The 14,314-nt window shown below is 46.2% G+C and overlaps 1 protein-coding gene across 3 annotated transcripts in view; it reads right to left on the bottom strand.

The window, feature by feature from the left end:
• The window catches only part of PLEKHG5 (pleckstrin homology and RhoGEF domain containing G5), a 691,870-nt gene that overhangs the window by 572,004 nt on the left and 105,552 nt on the right, over nucleotides 1–14,314 (bottom strand). The window contains exon 1 of one of the 3 annotated variants that reach the window (XM_063943410.1): nucleotides 6,158–6,287. The exons of the other annotated variants lie outside the window; for them this stretch is intronic. Within the exon in view, the coding sequence (XP_063799480.1) occupies nucleotides 6,158–6,161 (4 nt within the window). The 5' untranslated portion in view covers nucleotides 6,162–6,287. Of the gene's footprint in view, nucleotides 1–6,157; nucleotides 6,288–14,314 lie in introns of those variants that run through there. 3 annotated transcript variants of the gene reach the window in all.

Raw genomic sequence — 14,314 nt, 5'->3', positions numbered from 1 at the left:
GCCAGCCGCTGTGCTAAATTTAGCACAGCTACGATCAACTCGGAATGACCCCTTGATCATAATAGGAACAATATTTATATTTTACTATATATGGCAGGTTAAATAATTGTTGAACTTTGTTGTATGCTGTACATTTATTAACATGCTATGTTTTAGGTTTAATGCTGCAGGAAGGTTATCCTTATTTAATATAGCACAGACAGTACTCTGGGGCTGACGTATAGCTGAATGTACTTCTGTTTGCTTTGCATATCTTGCATGTTTTCATGCTGTACATGTATCAATATTGAGTACACGCAAGTACGGGTGACACCAAGTTGTACATATTTTATTTTCATCTCCACTTACCACTGAAGAGGTGTAACAGAGCACTGTCACATAGGCAAAGGTCAGTGAGGGCACAATTGCGGGTTATGCAGAGTTAGACGTAAGTGAAAAGACACCTGTTTGTAGGCGTATCTCTTGCATCTGGTTTAGGGTGGTGCAGACGCGTTCTGATGATGATGACGAATAACAAACTAAACGCATGGATAGGCAGCGATGCACAGCAAGATACCTACAACCACATCTTCCAACACTGCATTAGTAAGTGTTTCCCGCAGAAGAGTGCATTGTGCTATGCAAGACATTCTAAGCCAGGGCCAGATCAAGGGCCACATGGGCCTAGGGCTTAAAATCTTGAAGGGCCTATACTGTGAAGGGGAGGAGCTATGACCAGTGTTTTGTGGGTGTGACCAGTGCTGTGTGGGGGTGTGCCCAGGACCACGTAGGTGTGTAAATCCCCTACACCAGCGGTGGCCAACCCGCGGCTCTTCTATCTCCACATGCGGCTCGTAAGCTCCTGCGGCGCCTCCCGCTGCTCTAGTCTGCAGTGCCCAGCACCGGCCCGTGAGCCAATCAGAGTTCGCGGACCGGCAGCCAATCAGTAGTCTTTGCTGCCGGTCCGCGAACTCTGATTGGCTCACGGACCGGCGCCTAATTAGAGAGAATCAACGCCGCCGGAGTGTGGAGACTGAGGGGCAGGAGAGGCGCACGCTGGGCTCTCCTCCCCTCACAAGCAGCAGACTGAGCAGTGCAGCAGCGCGGCGGTGAGTAGCACTTGGGGGGGTGCAGTGTGGGGACATGTGTATCTTACACTGGGGGCATATCTGGCACTGGGGGAACATGTGTTTCTGGCACTTGGAGTATATCTGGCACTGGGGGGGACGTGTATCTGGCACTGGGGGCATATCTGGCACTGGGGGGACATGTGCTTCTGGCACTGGGGGGGACGTGTATCTGGCACTGGGATCATATCTGGCACTGGGGAGAAGTGTAGCTGGAGGTGGGGGCATATCTAGCACTGGGGAGATGTGTAGCTGACAGTGGGGGCATATTTGGCACTGGGTATATCTGGCACTGGGGGATATGTGTATCTGGCACTGGGGGGACGTGTATCTGGCAGTGGGGGCATATTTGGCACTGGGGGAATATCTGGCACTGGGGAGATGTGTAGCTAGCAGTGGGAGGCATATCTGGCACTGGGGGCATATTTGGCACTGGGGGGACATGTGTATCTGGCACTGGGGGACGTGTATCTGGCACTGGGGCTTTATTTGTATGTGGCACTGTACAAAATGGGGTTATGACACAAGGTCATACTCCTACAAACAACAAACCGAAAGGTGTGCGCATAAAAATGGGGTGTGTCTTTGTGACAACTATGTCACGCCCCCATTTTTGCTTGCGCACCTTCGGCGCGTGCATGATATGGCTCTTACCCTTGACTACAGATCTTTTCTGGCTCTTTGCCACTGACTGGTTGGCCACCCCCGCCCTACACTATCAGCCCCAATGTCTTACTAAATACATACAAACATACTTGACTGTTTTGACTGCTGTGGGAGTGGGGACAGGCTCTCGTGTCATTAGGTCTGCTGTCCACCATGTCAAAATGAAGGGAATTGTGGATCCATGGGGGAGAGGCGGGGTTAAAATTATTCTATTTCCCCTTGCTGACACACGATTACCAGTATTATCTCCTGATTCTGCCCACCACTGGTCGGGATGCAGGAGATCCACCTGCACTTCTAGGGTTGCAGGGGACTCCCCAAAAAATTGAAAGCCTCCTGCACTTTCTAGCGGGTGTGGTATTGAAAGTGGACAGTAACTAGGTCGACAATGTCTAGGTCGACCACTATTGGTCGACAGTAACTAGGTCGACAGGGTGTCTAGGTCGACAGGGTCTTTAGGTCGACATGTTCTAGGTTGACAGGTCAAAAGGTCGACATGAGTTTTTAATGTTATTTTGGTGTCGTTTTCTTCGTAGAGTGACCGGGAACCCCAATTAGTGCACCGCGTCCCCTCGCATGGCTCGCTTCGCTCGCCATGCTTCGGGCATGGTGCCTTCGCTCCGCTACCGCTTCGCTCGGCACAGATTACCGTTCCAATCGTAGTCCACGTGGATCGTTAAGTATGAAAAGGTTCATAAAAAAGAAAAAAATTGTGAAAAACTCATGTCGACCTTTTGACCTGTCGACCTAGAACATGTCGACCTAAAGACCCTGTCGACCTAGACACCCTGTCGACCTAGTTACTGTTGACCAATAGTGGTCGACCTAGACATTGTCGACCTAGTTACTGTCGACTTTCAGTCCGGATCCCCTTTCTAGCAGAGTTCGTATGTATGTATACAAATAGAAAAATTGCTTAATTTTGTAAGAAAACTAGAAAAACAACATTTATGATTTATGGCAACTCTGTCACCAGCTAGGAGGCTGGTCATCTTGCTGCTATGATGATGGGCCTATTTTTATGTGGAGACCTGGAGCTGCAGCTCCATCTACCCCATTGTTAATCTGGCACTGCGCGACTAAGCATAACCCTGTTGACTTTGGTTCGCTTCCGTCATGCTTATATTGAAGTGCTACACTGATATTAATCTGATCTATTTTACAAGAACCACACAATGAAAACAATTGTCAAGTCTGTAATACCTGTCAGGTTTTTTTCATAAGTATGAAGCATCTGACTTGTCCGTTCTCGGGCAAGACTAAGGATGGAAGATTATTGATAATGCCTAGGCCAGACAACGGAAATTATAGAAGATAGAAGAGCTGCTGATTCTAAGCCCTTCAAACACTTAGCAGATCCTGAACTCCTGTCTTCTCCAATCCGTAACTTGGAATATCTTTCCCAGTTTACAGTAGATCAACAGAGTTGCTGTGAAATGGCGCTTAATGCTATCTCACTGCAAAATCAACTTATTTCAAAAGGCAAATTCCTCAGTTTAAATAAAGAAAGCCTTAATCCAAGAAAGTTTGGTTGCTATATATAACTTTGTCCTTGTTAGTAATGCATGTGGGAAAAGATTTGAAGAACTGTGGCACGAAGTAAGAATACATTTCACCTTGTATGTACATCTGCAGGCAGTCCGGCGCCCTAATCTGACATCTGAATTCAGCTGTTGTCTGACTACAATTCCCGTACTCCTCTGTAACTGTTAACATGCCAATTTATTATTATTTATTTATTACCAGTTATTTATATAGCGCACACATATTCCGCAGCGCTTTACAGAGAATATATGGCCATTCACATCTGTCCCTACCCCAGTGGAGTTTACAATCTATATTCCCTACCACATGTACACACATTCACGCTAGGGTTAATTTTGTTTGGAGCCAATTAACCTACCAGTATATTTTTGGATTGTGGGAGGAAACCGGAGTACCTGGAGGAAACCCACGCAAGTATGGGGAAAATATACAAACTCCACACAGTTAAAAGCCGTGGTAGGAATCGAACCCATGACCTTAGTGCTGTGAGGCAGTAATGCTAACCATTACACCATCCGTATTGCCCAGTGACCATGCAGATGCAATATGTTGCTTTAACAGTGCCACGCAAACAGTCCATGTCACTTTCATACAATGAAGGCAGCCATTTTTGTTGGGTAAACCATGAGCCCCAGAATATAAATTCCTAAATCAGTACATTTCCACTCCTCCAGCATAAGAAGGAATGACTGAATCAAGTTAGGGGACTGCACACTACATAATAGACATGTCAACGTCACAATGGGTGTGGTTATGTCCCGTCGTGTCTATTGTTTAGGGATGTATGATCTGGTTCTTATTGAACTTTTGGATTGTCACTTGTATTCATATTTGCCAACTTCCTGGCTGCCTACAAGTCCTCCGGGAAGGGGCAACCAGGTCAGGTCAGCAGGGTGCATGTTGCAGGAAGGTGGGCGGGCTGGTGGGTGTGATGATACAGTTGCAGCATCATAGCCCCACCTCCCACTACACAATGCCGCTGTTACCGGGAATGGGGAGTGGGAGCAGGGCCACACTGATGTGATTCAGCGTGAATTGCGTCTTCGGTCGTCTGGAACCACCCACTTTTGCTCGATAAGTGGGTGGCTACTGGTGGTGGCAGGAGACTTGCTCACTCATCTGGACAGCCAGGAGTGCCACTCGATTTTTTGGGAGTCTCTGGATCGTTCCAGGAGAGTAGGCAAGTATGTTGTAAATCACTATGGCACAATCATTGTCAGGGGGAATCCTACATGCAGGCCCGACGCTACCCGCTCAGCAAAGGGATGCAGAGCAGGTAGGCGCAAGGCTGCAGAGGCGCTCTCCTTGCTCTGCATCCCCACTGCTGCGCCTGGCCTCCATACTGCTGCTGCTGTAAGTGGTGCTACTACCAGGGCATTATGTGTAAGCTGTGCTACTACTGGAGCGTTACATGTAGGCTGCACCACTACTGGGGCGTTACGTGTAAGCAGTGCTACTACTGGGGGCGTTACGTGTAAGCTGCACTACTACTGGGGTCATTATGCGTAAGCAGCGCTACTACTGGGGTCGTTATGTGTAAGTGGCGCTACTACTGGGGCGTTGCGTGTAAGCAGCGCTACTACTGGGGCGTTACGTGTAAGCATCGCTACTACTGGGGGAGTTACGTGTAAGCATCGCTACTACTGGGGGCATTATGTATAAGCTGCGCTACTACTGTGGTCATTATGTGCAAACGGTGCTATTACTGGGGTCGTTATGTGTAAACCTCTCTCAATTTTATTTGCAACTCTGTTGGGTGCAAGCAAGAACAAGCAAGTCTATTTAGACCACAAAGATGATCACAGGGGCTGGCTCGCAGCTGTGCTGTGGGAGCAGGATTTGGGAAACTGGGGTAGGGGGCAACCCTGTTTAATCACATCTCCAGATAGCGTTGTTATCACAGGACACCCCCTCCCCTTTTCCCCTGGTATTTTATCACAATTTCTTCCCTTAGTACTTTCCAAGCAGATCACATTTCCCATTGTAAGGATGGGAAATGCGATCTGCTTACTTAAATTATGTGAATTAAAGGGCCTGGAGCCGTTTTCCACAAAAACTGCTCCAAAAGCCCTTTAATACACATTATTTTAGTTAAAAAAAAAAAAAAAAAAAAGGAGGTTGATAAATAGAGGGGACCTGAATCCTTACCAGCACCGCAAAAGTGACATTGCATTATCAAACACTATGTAGTATACCTTCATTCTCAATCAACATATCAGCTGCTGCATCAATAATACCATATTGGTATTTAAATTGTGCATGGGCACGAAATACAGGAGCATATCCCTGCCAATATGAAAAACACACCATTATTAAATATTACCACTGTATGAAGATAAGACTAATGATGGTGGATTTGTATAACATAACATTAACATAAAATTCACGGCTGGAAACTCAGGTGCATGTACTTATATACTGTATATCATTGCAATACTAAATATCCAATGTAGTGCGCTTGCTACTGTATGTTTATACTTGGAAACAAAGACATTGGACAGATACAAAGATGTTTTACATCAAATCAACAATTTACATTATTATGGGTTAAGGTAATAAAAAAAATAATAAAAAAAAACAGCATAAGTTTAAATAAATATTGCAATACCATTGGCAGAATATTAATGTTACATTGGTCAAAAACCCTCTGTCTGTCTTTTCACCATTGAAGGTTAATTGGTTAACAAGTACATCCATCTATCTCACAGAACTGCTGCACAAACACAGGCAACTGAGGCTGAGCAAGAATTCTATGATATTCTGCTTTTCCCGTGCAACATATTCCTCTTCCCCCTTGTTGATCTTGTTGTTGCTACTGTGCATATAATTCTTCAACTCACCCATTGATGTAGCTGTCGGTCGTCTCTCTTCCTTTAGATTTGCCCCAGTAGAGTTGCCTGTCAGGAGGCTTCTGTGAGGAGAGAGCTTAGCTCTGTAATGCTGACTGGCTGAGCAAATGTGTTTATCTCCTTTCCAGCCTGAGAAACATGGAGCTGGGAAGTCTTGCCTCAGAATTATTTTTGATCGACAACGATAGGCAAGTATTATATAAAAAACTAAAAATATCTTTTTTTTTTTTTTACTTCCAAGGACCCCAGTATCCCCAAATGAGCAAAGTGGAAATTGCCTTATGGTAAAAAAACACAGGGCCACTAAATATACAGAATTAAACAATTATTTATTTATTTTGTTAGTAGCAATAAAGTGATTTTTCCATTGTACTGTACATGAAAGAGTCCACTTTGTGCGGGAGCTGAGATATGCGCCCGGCCAGTGGGTGACTCATCATGACTGATTATAGTGTGTATGAAATTATTAATTTATGCTCTCTATCTACATAAACACAGAGAGCTGGTATAATTCATGTGACAGACTGGAACATAACATCCTAAAAAGATCAGGTCAGATATTTATGTTAACCAGAAAAAGAAGAAAAAAAAATCTCTCACGTAATTAAAAAGTAAATATGCTATCCTTGCAGCAGAGGGTAGCTTCAGTACTGTACTACATTGGTTGCTTCAATGCAACTAGTGGTGAAAATGGGTGTGGAACATTGGGTCGACCCTAACTAGGTCACCAGGTCTACCACTATTGATTGACATACACTAGGTCAATATAGGAAAAAGGCCGACATGGACTAAAGGGCGACATGGAAAAGGTCGATACAGAAAAAGGGCTAAATTTTTTTTTTTTACCTTTTGGTGTCGCTTACTCTGTAAAATCAGCAGGAACCCCAATTAGCACACTGCGTCCCCTCACATAGTTACTATTTTTAATCGTAGTCCACGTGGATCGTAAAGTATCAAAAAGTTCAACAAATGCACACACAAAATAAGGGGAAATATGCATGTTGACCTTTTCCTGTGTCAACCTTTGCCATGTTGATTTATTGTCAATGTCGACCTTTGAACCATGTCGACATAATGCCGACCTACTGAATGTCGAACTAAGTGTGGTAGACCTAACAACCGCATACCGGTGAAAATAAAGAGGTCAGGCAGAAACTAAGAGGTAAATTTACTAAGCTTCAGTTTCAGACAATTTGGTGTTTTTCCGCGATTTGGTGCGTATTTGCAAATCAGAAATCTACTAAAGGCAAAATCGCACCCAAACTGCACATTTAACACGACTAAACACATCAAATGGATGCAATGCACCACTGGACCAAATATTGTAATCTGAACATGGACACAAATACAAATCTCGGATTTACTAAGAATCGTGTTTTCTAAATCAATCAAAATCGGACTAAAATCACAGTACAAATGACAAAACCAATAGACCTGCCTGTGAGTGGTATGTGGTGTGCAGGCTTTAGTGCAGAGGTTCCCATACGCGGTCCTCAAGGCACATCAAAGGCCCAGATTTTAAATGTATCCATGCTTGGCCACAGGTGATTTAATTAGCACCTCAGTCAATTTGATTTAACCATCTGTGCTGAGCCATGGATATGCCTACAACCTGGACTGTTGGGGTGCCTTGAGGACCATGTTTGGGAACCTCTGCTTTAGTGTATTTTTGTATTAAAAAGTATTATATTTAAAAAAAATAAATGGAGTAAGATCCAGTCCAAAAAGCAGAACCAGCTCTGGAACTCTGAGCCCATTCTGATACTGGAATATCCGGGACGGGGTGGGGGACTGGCACGGGGTACCCTCATTTTTCTAGTAGCCAACACTAGGCTTAACGAGCCCGGGAATATTGCCATAGAAGACAGACACACATCACGGGGTTCCCCTGCCATTACATTAACCAGCACCAAACTGGTCACCCCAGGCAGAGCCGGTGCAAGCTGCCCAGCAAAGGGATGCAGTGCAGGGAGGAACCAGTGTAGCAAGGGCCAGTGTACTCATGCAGTCACTGGCCTTGCTACTAGGTGCCATGTGCCTCCTTTTCTGGGATGATCCGGAGGGATCCTGGCGCCGTCCCATGGGGCCGGAAGTAGCGCTGGCACCGGACAGCACTGGGGACCTGGACCAGGCCTGGTACAGCCTCCACCTGCCCATCTGGTTGCAGAGTGTGGCGGGGGGCATGGGGGCGGCGGTGGATCACCACCACCGATCCACTTGTGTGATGGCGGTGGGCCTGCATCTTCCAGGCCTCAGGCCCGCCAATCACAGTGCTGCACTTTGAATTTGGCACCAGCTGTGAGGCAATCACAAGCTGGCGGCCAATCAGGAGTGGCGGCGGCGAGCCAATCCTTGCTCGCCACGTCACAGCCCCGCCCCCCTGGCACTGGCTCATATTAGCCAGCGCCTAGCGCAAGGCCACAGTTCGTCGGCCGGGAGGGAGCGGAGAAGAGCTCCTGAAGATAGAAGACGAAGAAGCTGGAAGTCCTGGAGGGCAGCGGCCGTGGTGAAAGAGCTGTTACATGCCGCCGCCCGCTGTGTGAAGTACAAAGAGCCGACGCCCGTCGGTGAAGACGTTGAAAGTCCTGGGACAGTGGTGTGTGACGCAAAAGAGCTTTCACTGGCCACCGATGCCCAGGTAAAGCCCGGAGGTGGTGGGAGCCGTCCCGCCTCCGACGAAAACCACACAGTGGGCGGGGCAGGACCAGGCTTGGTCCAGCCTCAGCCCATAGGACGGGTAAGTTCAGGTGGTTGCCCCTCACTAGACCACCAGGAATTCAGGCACTAGGCCTGTGGGGTATAACAGGCACTAGGCCTGAGGCGCCATAGGCGGGCACTAGGCCCGGGGGACCAAAGAGGGCATTAGGCCCTATAGAATTGCGCATTAGGCAGGCACTAGCGAAGAAAAAGAAGGGCCAGTCGTCTGGCAGGGACCTGAGGGGATAGCTGGTGAGCATAACTGTATTCTGTGTGTGTCCTGTGTGTGTATGTTGCCCCCAATTCTCCACCTCCCTGTTGGGCGTTTTGGTTCAGGGTCGCGCCTGGTGCTTCGCACCACTATGGGAGCACCCAGTCTGAGGCAGCAACTGCCAATGATGACCACCCACTGAGCCCAGTGGAGGCCACCCCGGCGTAGTGTGTCCCCCATTCTTTTCAGGTGTTCGAGTGCTGTCTGAGTTGCCTTGACGGACTGGAGGTGGAGGACGGGAGGCGTGAGATACGTAGGCTTGGTAAGTGAGTCAACGTTTGCAGAGCCAGGGGCTGGAGAGGAACTCTCCCTGCGCTGCATCCCTGTACTATGCTGATGTCCCCCTGCTGCTGCTGCTGCTGTGCCTGTCACACTCTATGACAGGCGGCAGCGCCGGCAGCATGCAGCCTCCATTCCCCTCCCCTGTGTCAGTGCAGTGTGCGGACTTAAAAGGGGGCGGAGCTACACAGAACTGGGGGCGGAGCTATATGGGACCAGGCTGAACAGGAGGATGATCTGCTCCAGCTTCGGCCTGCCAGACTTCTTTAGGTAAGAGGATGGAAATAGAGTGAGTGAGTGAGTGAGTGAAAGTATGTGTGTGTGTGTGTGTGTGTGTGTGTGTGTGTGTGTGTGTGTATGTGTATGTATGTGTAATATATGTGTGACTGTGTATGTGTGTAATGTATGTACAGTATGTGTGTGTGTGTGTGTGTGTGTGTGTGTGTGTGTGTGTGTGTGTGTGACTGTGCGGCATAATGTGTGTAAGTGTCATTGCTACAGGGGGCATTACGTATGTAAGCATCACTGCTACAGGGGGGTGTTATGTGTGTAAGCATCACTGGTAAAGGGGGCGTTGCATGTGTAAGCGTCATCGCAACAGGGGGCATTACGTGTGTACGCTGCGTTACGTGTGTAAGCATCACTAATACAGGGGGCCTTGTGTGTGTAAGCGTCATTACTACAGGGGGCGTTATGTGTGTAAGCGTTACTGGTACTGGGGCGTTAAGTGTGTAAGCATCACTACTATGGGGGGCATTACCTATGTAAGCATCACTGGTACAGGAGCGTTATGTGTGTACGCGTCACCGGTACAGGGGTATTTACATGTGTAAGTGTCAGTGCTACAGGGGGCATTACATGTGTAAGTGTCACTGGTACAGAGGGCGTTACGTGTGTAAGCGTCACTACTATGGGGGGCATTACGTATGTAAGCGTCACTGGTACAGGAGTGTTATGTGTGTACACATCACTGGTACAGGGCCGTTACGTGTGTAAGCGTCACTGCTACAGGGGGCGTTACGTGTGTAAGCATCACTGCTACAGGGGGCGTTACGCGTGTAAGCGTCACTGCTACAGGGGGCGTTACGTGTGTAAGCATCACTGCTACAGGGGGCGTTACGTGTGTAAGCGTCACTACTATGGGGGGCATTACGTATGTAAGCGTCACTGGTACAGGAGTGTTATGTGTGTACACATCACTGGTACAGGGCCGTTACGTGTGTAAGCGTCACTGCTACAGGGGGCGTTACGTGTGTAAGCATCACTGCTACAGGGGGCGTTACGTGTGTAAGCATCACTGCTACAGGGGGCGTTACGTGTGTAAGCATCACTGCTACAGGGGGCGTTACGTGTGTAAGCATCACTGCTACAGGGGGCGTTAGGTGTGTAAGCATCACTGCTACAGGGGGCGTTACGTGTGTAAGTGTCACTGGTACAGGGGGCATTACGTGTGTAAGCGTCACTGGTACAGGGGGCGTTACGTGTGTAAGCATCACTGCTACAGGGGGCATTACGTGTGTAAGTGTCACTGGTACAGGGGGCATTACGTGTGTAAGCGCACTACTACAGGGAGCATTATGTGTATACGTGTCACTGCTACAGGGGGCATTATGTGCCCTGTCCCTTTGTAAAGTATGGGAGGACGCAAATTTTTAGTTTGCAGGAGGGCGCTGAACACCCTAGCACCGGCCCTGATCCCAGGCATGCAATTCCTTGGGTAGTGGGGACCCCCCTCAAGAAATGGGAGCCCCCAAGCATGCGGTGAAATCCGGTGCAATGCCCAGCATCGCTGGGCGGTGGGTGCGGAGTTCATAGTGTCAAAAATAGAAATAATATTGTTCTTTACAGTAGTACTACAGGTCCCAGCATGATGGGTGTAGACGCGAAGATCCATCTGGTGTCAGACTGATCTCTTGTGCCAAGATAGAGTTAGTGCAAGTGCACACTTACAGTGAGGGCGGCTATTTGACAAAGCGCTTGGATAAAGACAGTGCGGGTGCTTAGATATGTACAACTTGTCATATGGGTGAATATCCACATTTAATTCCAAGCACGCAATACACACGTAATTGTGTGACTCTGAATCTGCACCACACTCTGTAAATTATAGCAATCCCTGCCCTGCGTACTATGCCACCCACATCACCATTAGAACTGACCAAAACTCTTTTGGGGTCTCAAAATGGACAATGATCCAAAAGGTTTTCTTGCAGTATCCAGATAAATCAACTTGCATTTGATTTGTTTTATTTTTTTCCTTAAAAATATGTACCAAAAAAGCAGCCGTTATTCAGTGCAATACATAATGATATAAAACCGCAGTTACCAAATAGTTAACTTCACTGTGAAAACCATATCAAAGTTTTGTAAATCTACTTTTTACTGGTAAATATCCATAAATTCTTAATTGATTGCCGAGACAAGTCCATTCTTTCCACTGCTAGTCATTGTTGCCCAAATATGTCAAAAAATACTTTTGAAATCTTTGAGTGGAAAATTGTTTGGCCTTTGTGAATACATTCCCTTTTCACTAACACCAGATATGACCAATATAAATCTGTTTTTACAGGTGATAACATTTCTGTTGTGCTTGTAGGGGAAAAAGAGAATGTTTAAAGGTTAAATGCAGAAATTCACAGAATTATATTTATACACCGTGCCAGACGCTTTGCGGTTAGTTTGACAGTATCGTGGATTACCTTTGACCTTACAAAAAAAAAAAAAAAAAAAGAACTGGATGAAGTTTGAAATGTGTCTGGGGCTCAAGAGAATTTCAAGTTATTCAATAAACAGTATTTGGTAGATGCCCATGTACAGTATGTCAAAGTCGAAAAATATTGTAATACATATGCCTTGTACTAACCCCATGCACATGCCCGCTGCTCGTGCACTCAGTCTGCCGTGCGTGCACATGTCCGCAATTTGCGTAGGATCGCTCCGGCGATCATGCGCGTGATATGGGTATTTACGGCGGAGTTTGTGAGCGCGTAGAGGGTTATCAGAACATTACATATTTAACCCAAATAGTGTACATTTTAGATATAACTCCCCTACATCACATCAGCGAGTATTAATAGTTTAAACAGTTCCTGGACAAAGAGATTCGCCTTTGCATGATAGGAAGGGTCAGATAAAGGTTGAAAGGTGATGTCTAGTATCCAGCTGTAGGGTATTTTGAGGGTAACATTCTGGTGTTGGTTAGAGAAAGATCGCATGTTCCTGCGTATAGTTATGTGCAAAAGTAGAATATAGATATTAACTGTATTTACTGTATATTATGTATGCGGCAGGAATCCAGAGGAGACCACCCACAAGAGCAGTTGGGGAAAGACATCGCCCACCTATTCAATTCCACCTATGACCTCTTCTGTAATGTAAAGACACATCCCTGTGTCCAATGGACAATGAGATTACAGTGACCATTGTATTGTGTATGCATGTTGTGTATAAAAAGCCCATTGTTGCCTGGCCGGTCAGAAGACTCTGAACGCTATCTGTATGACCAGCGGAGGACCGGCCGGGTTGCGCTTGCGAACATTCTCACGTATGTACATTCTCTGTAGCCATTATTCTGTTTAGATTTATCTTGTTAGCCTGTAGTGTATGATTTGTACTGTTTACCTTTTGGAACAATCCACAGTGGCCTTAGAACCCTGTGGTTTCAACTACAAATCAGTGTTGTGTCTTCACTTTCCTGCTAGGGTTTAAAGCGTATAACATTACCAAACTGTATAAGGTTTTAAAAGTGTATTGATAAGGTGTAACATCATTGCAGTGCTTTGCTGCATAAGGTTTAAGATGTAACATAATTGCAGTGCTTTGCTGCATAAGGTTTAAGGTGTAACATCATTGCAGAGCTTTGCTGCATAAGGTTTAAAGTGTAATCATATCATTGCATTGTATAACTGTATAAGGTTTTAAGGTGTATTAATTGGGTGCGAACGCACTGCGTGTGCTTTGTACCCGCAGTGCGGCGTTTGTACGCTAAATGCGTACACGGTACAGGACTCTGTGCGCAAATAGCGTACGAAGTACGTAGCGTGAGCTAGCAACCGCAGCAGCTCCATGGTAAAGGTGTGTTTAAAGATATAGCTTTATGGTTTAAGATAATATCGACATTATCAATTGGGAGCTCGTCCAGTTTTTCCTCATACCCACAGCCTAGCAGCGTATAGCAGACTTTATCTATCAGCAAAGGGCGGGAAGGTATCCCACACAAACCTTCTCCTGGTTGGTGGATACACTAGTGCTGATAAGATAAGCGTGTGCTCTGCAAGGTTTGTTGGGATGCTGGTGGAATCCGGAAGGTAAGAACGCAAAGCTATTTTTAAAGTCTGTGAATTTCTGTTTGGCGCAAAATGCGCACACAATACACGCATACACCTGTATTTTGTACTCTGCATATCTGATCATATTGTTGCAAAACAAGGTTCAAATGAGTCATATTGTGTTTGATTCAGATTGGATTGCTTATCTGTTAAGTAGGGTAAAAGTACATTTAAAAGTTGCTGCAAAAGCCTTGATATAGTGTTTTTTTTAAACTCAGGCCTAAAATAACTTCAGGGGCTTGCATGGTGTGTGATTTCTTTGTGACAAAGGAAGCCGCATGGTCTGTCCTCCATTTTGGACTAACCACATGGCTTGTCCACCATTTTGTGTAACCCTCAGGGATGTGGAAGGGGGAGGAGCAGCGGCCATGTTGGGAAGGTCATTTTTTCTAAATGGCTGATTTTCACTGCCCGGAATAATCAGCCGTCCTTAGTCAAAAAGAAATAACCATTTATGAGTTACCAATGCATTTATTTAACCCATGCCATAGTCAATTACAAACAGTTTCAGATGGGGCTTAATGAAAGTTAATAGTAAGATGAATACATGATGTAAGAAGTACACAACGAGAA

This window comes from Pseudophryne corroboree, chromosome 10, assembly GCF_028390025.1.
Source record: "Pseudophryne corroboree isolate aPseCor3 chromosome 10, aPseCor3.hap2, whole genome shotgun sequence".
In the NCBI taxonomy this organism is placed as follows: domain Eukaryota; kingdom Metazoa; phylum Chordata; class Amphibia; order Anura; family Myobatrachidae; genus Pseudophryne; species Pseudophryne corroboree.
Note: the sequence above shows the minus strand (reverse complement) of the source record. Positions and strands in the feature narration are given on the sequence as shown.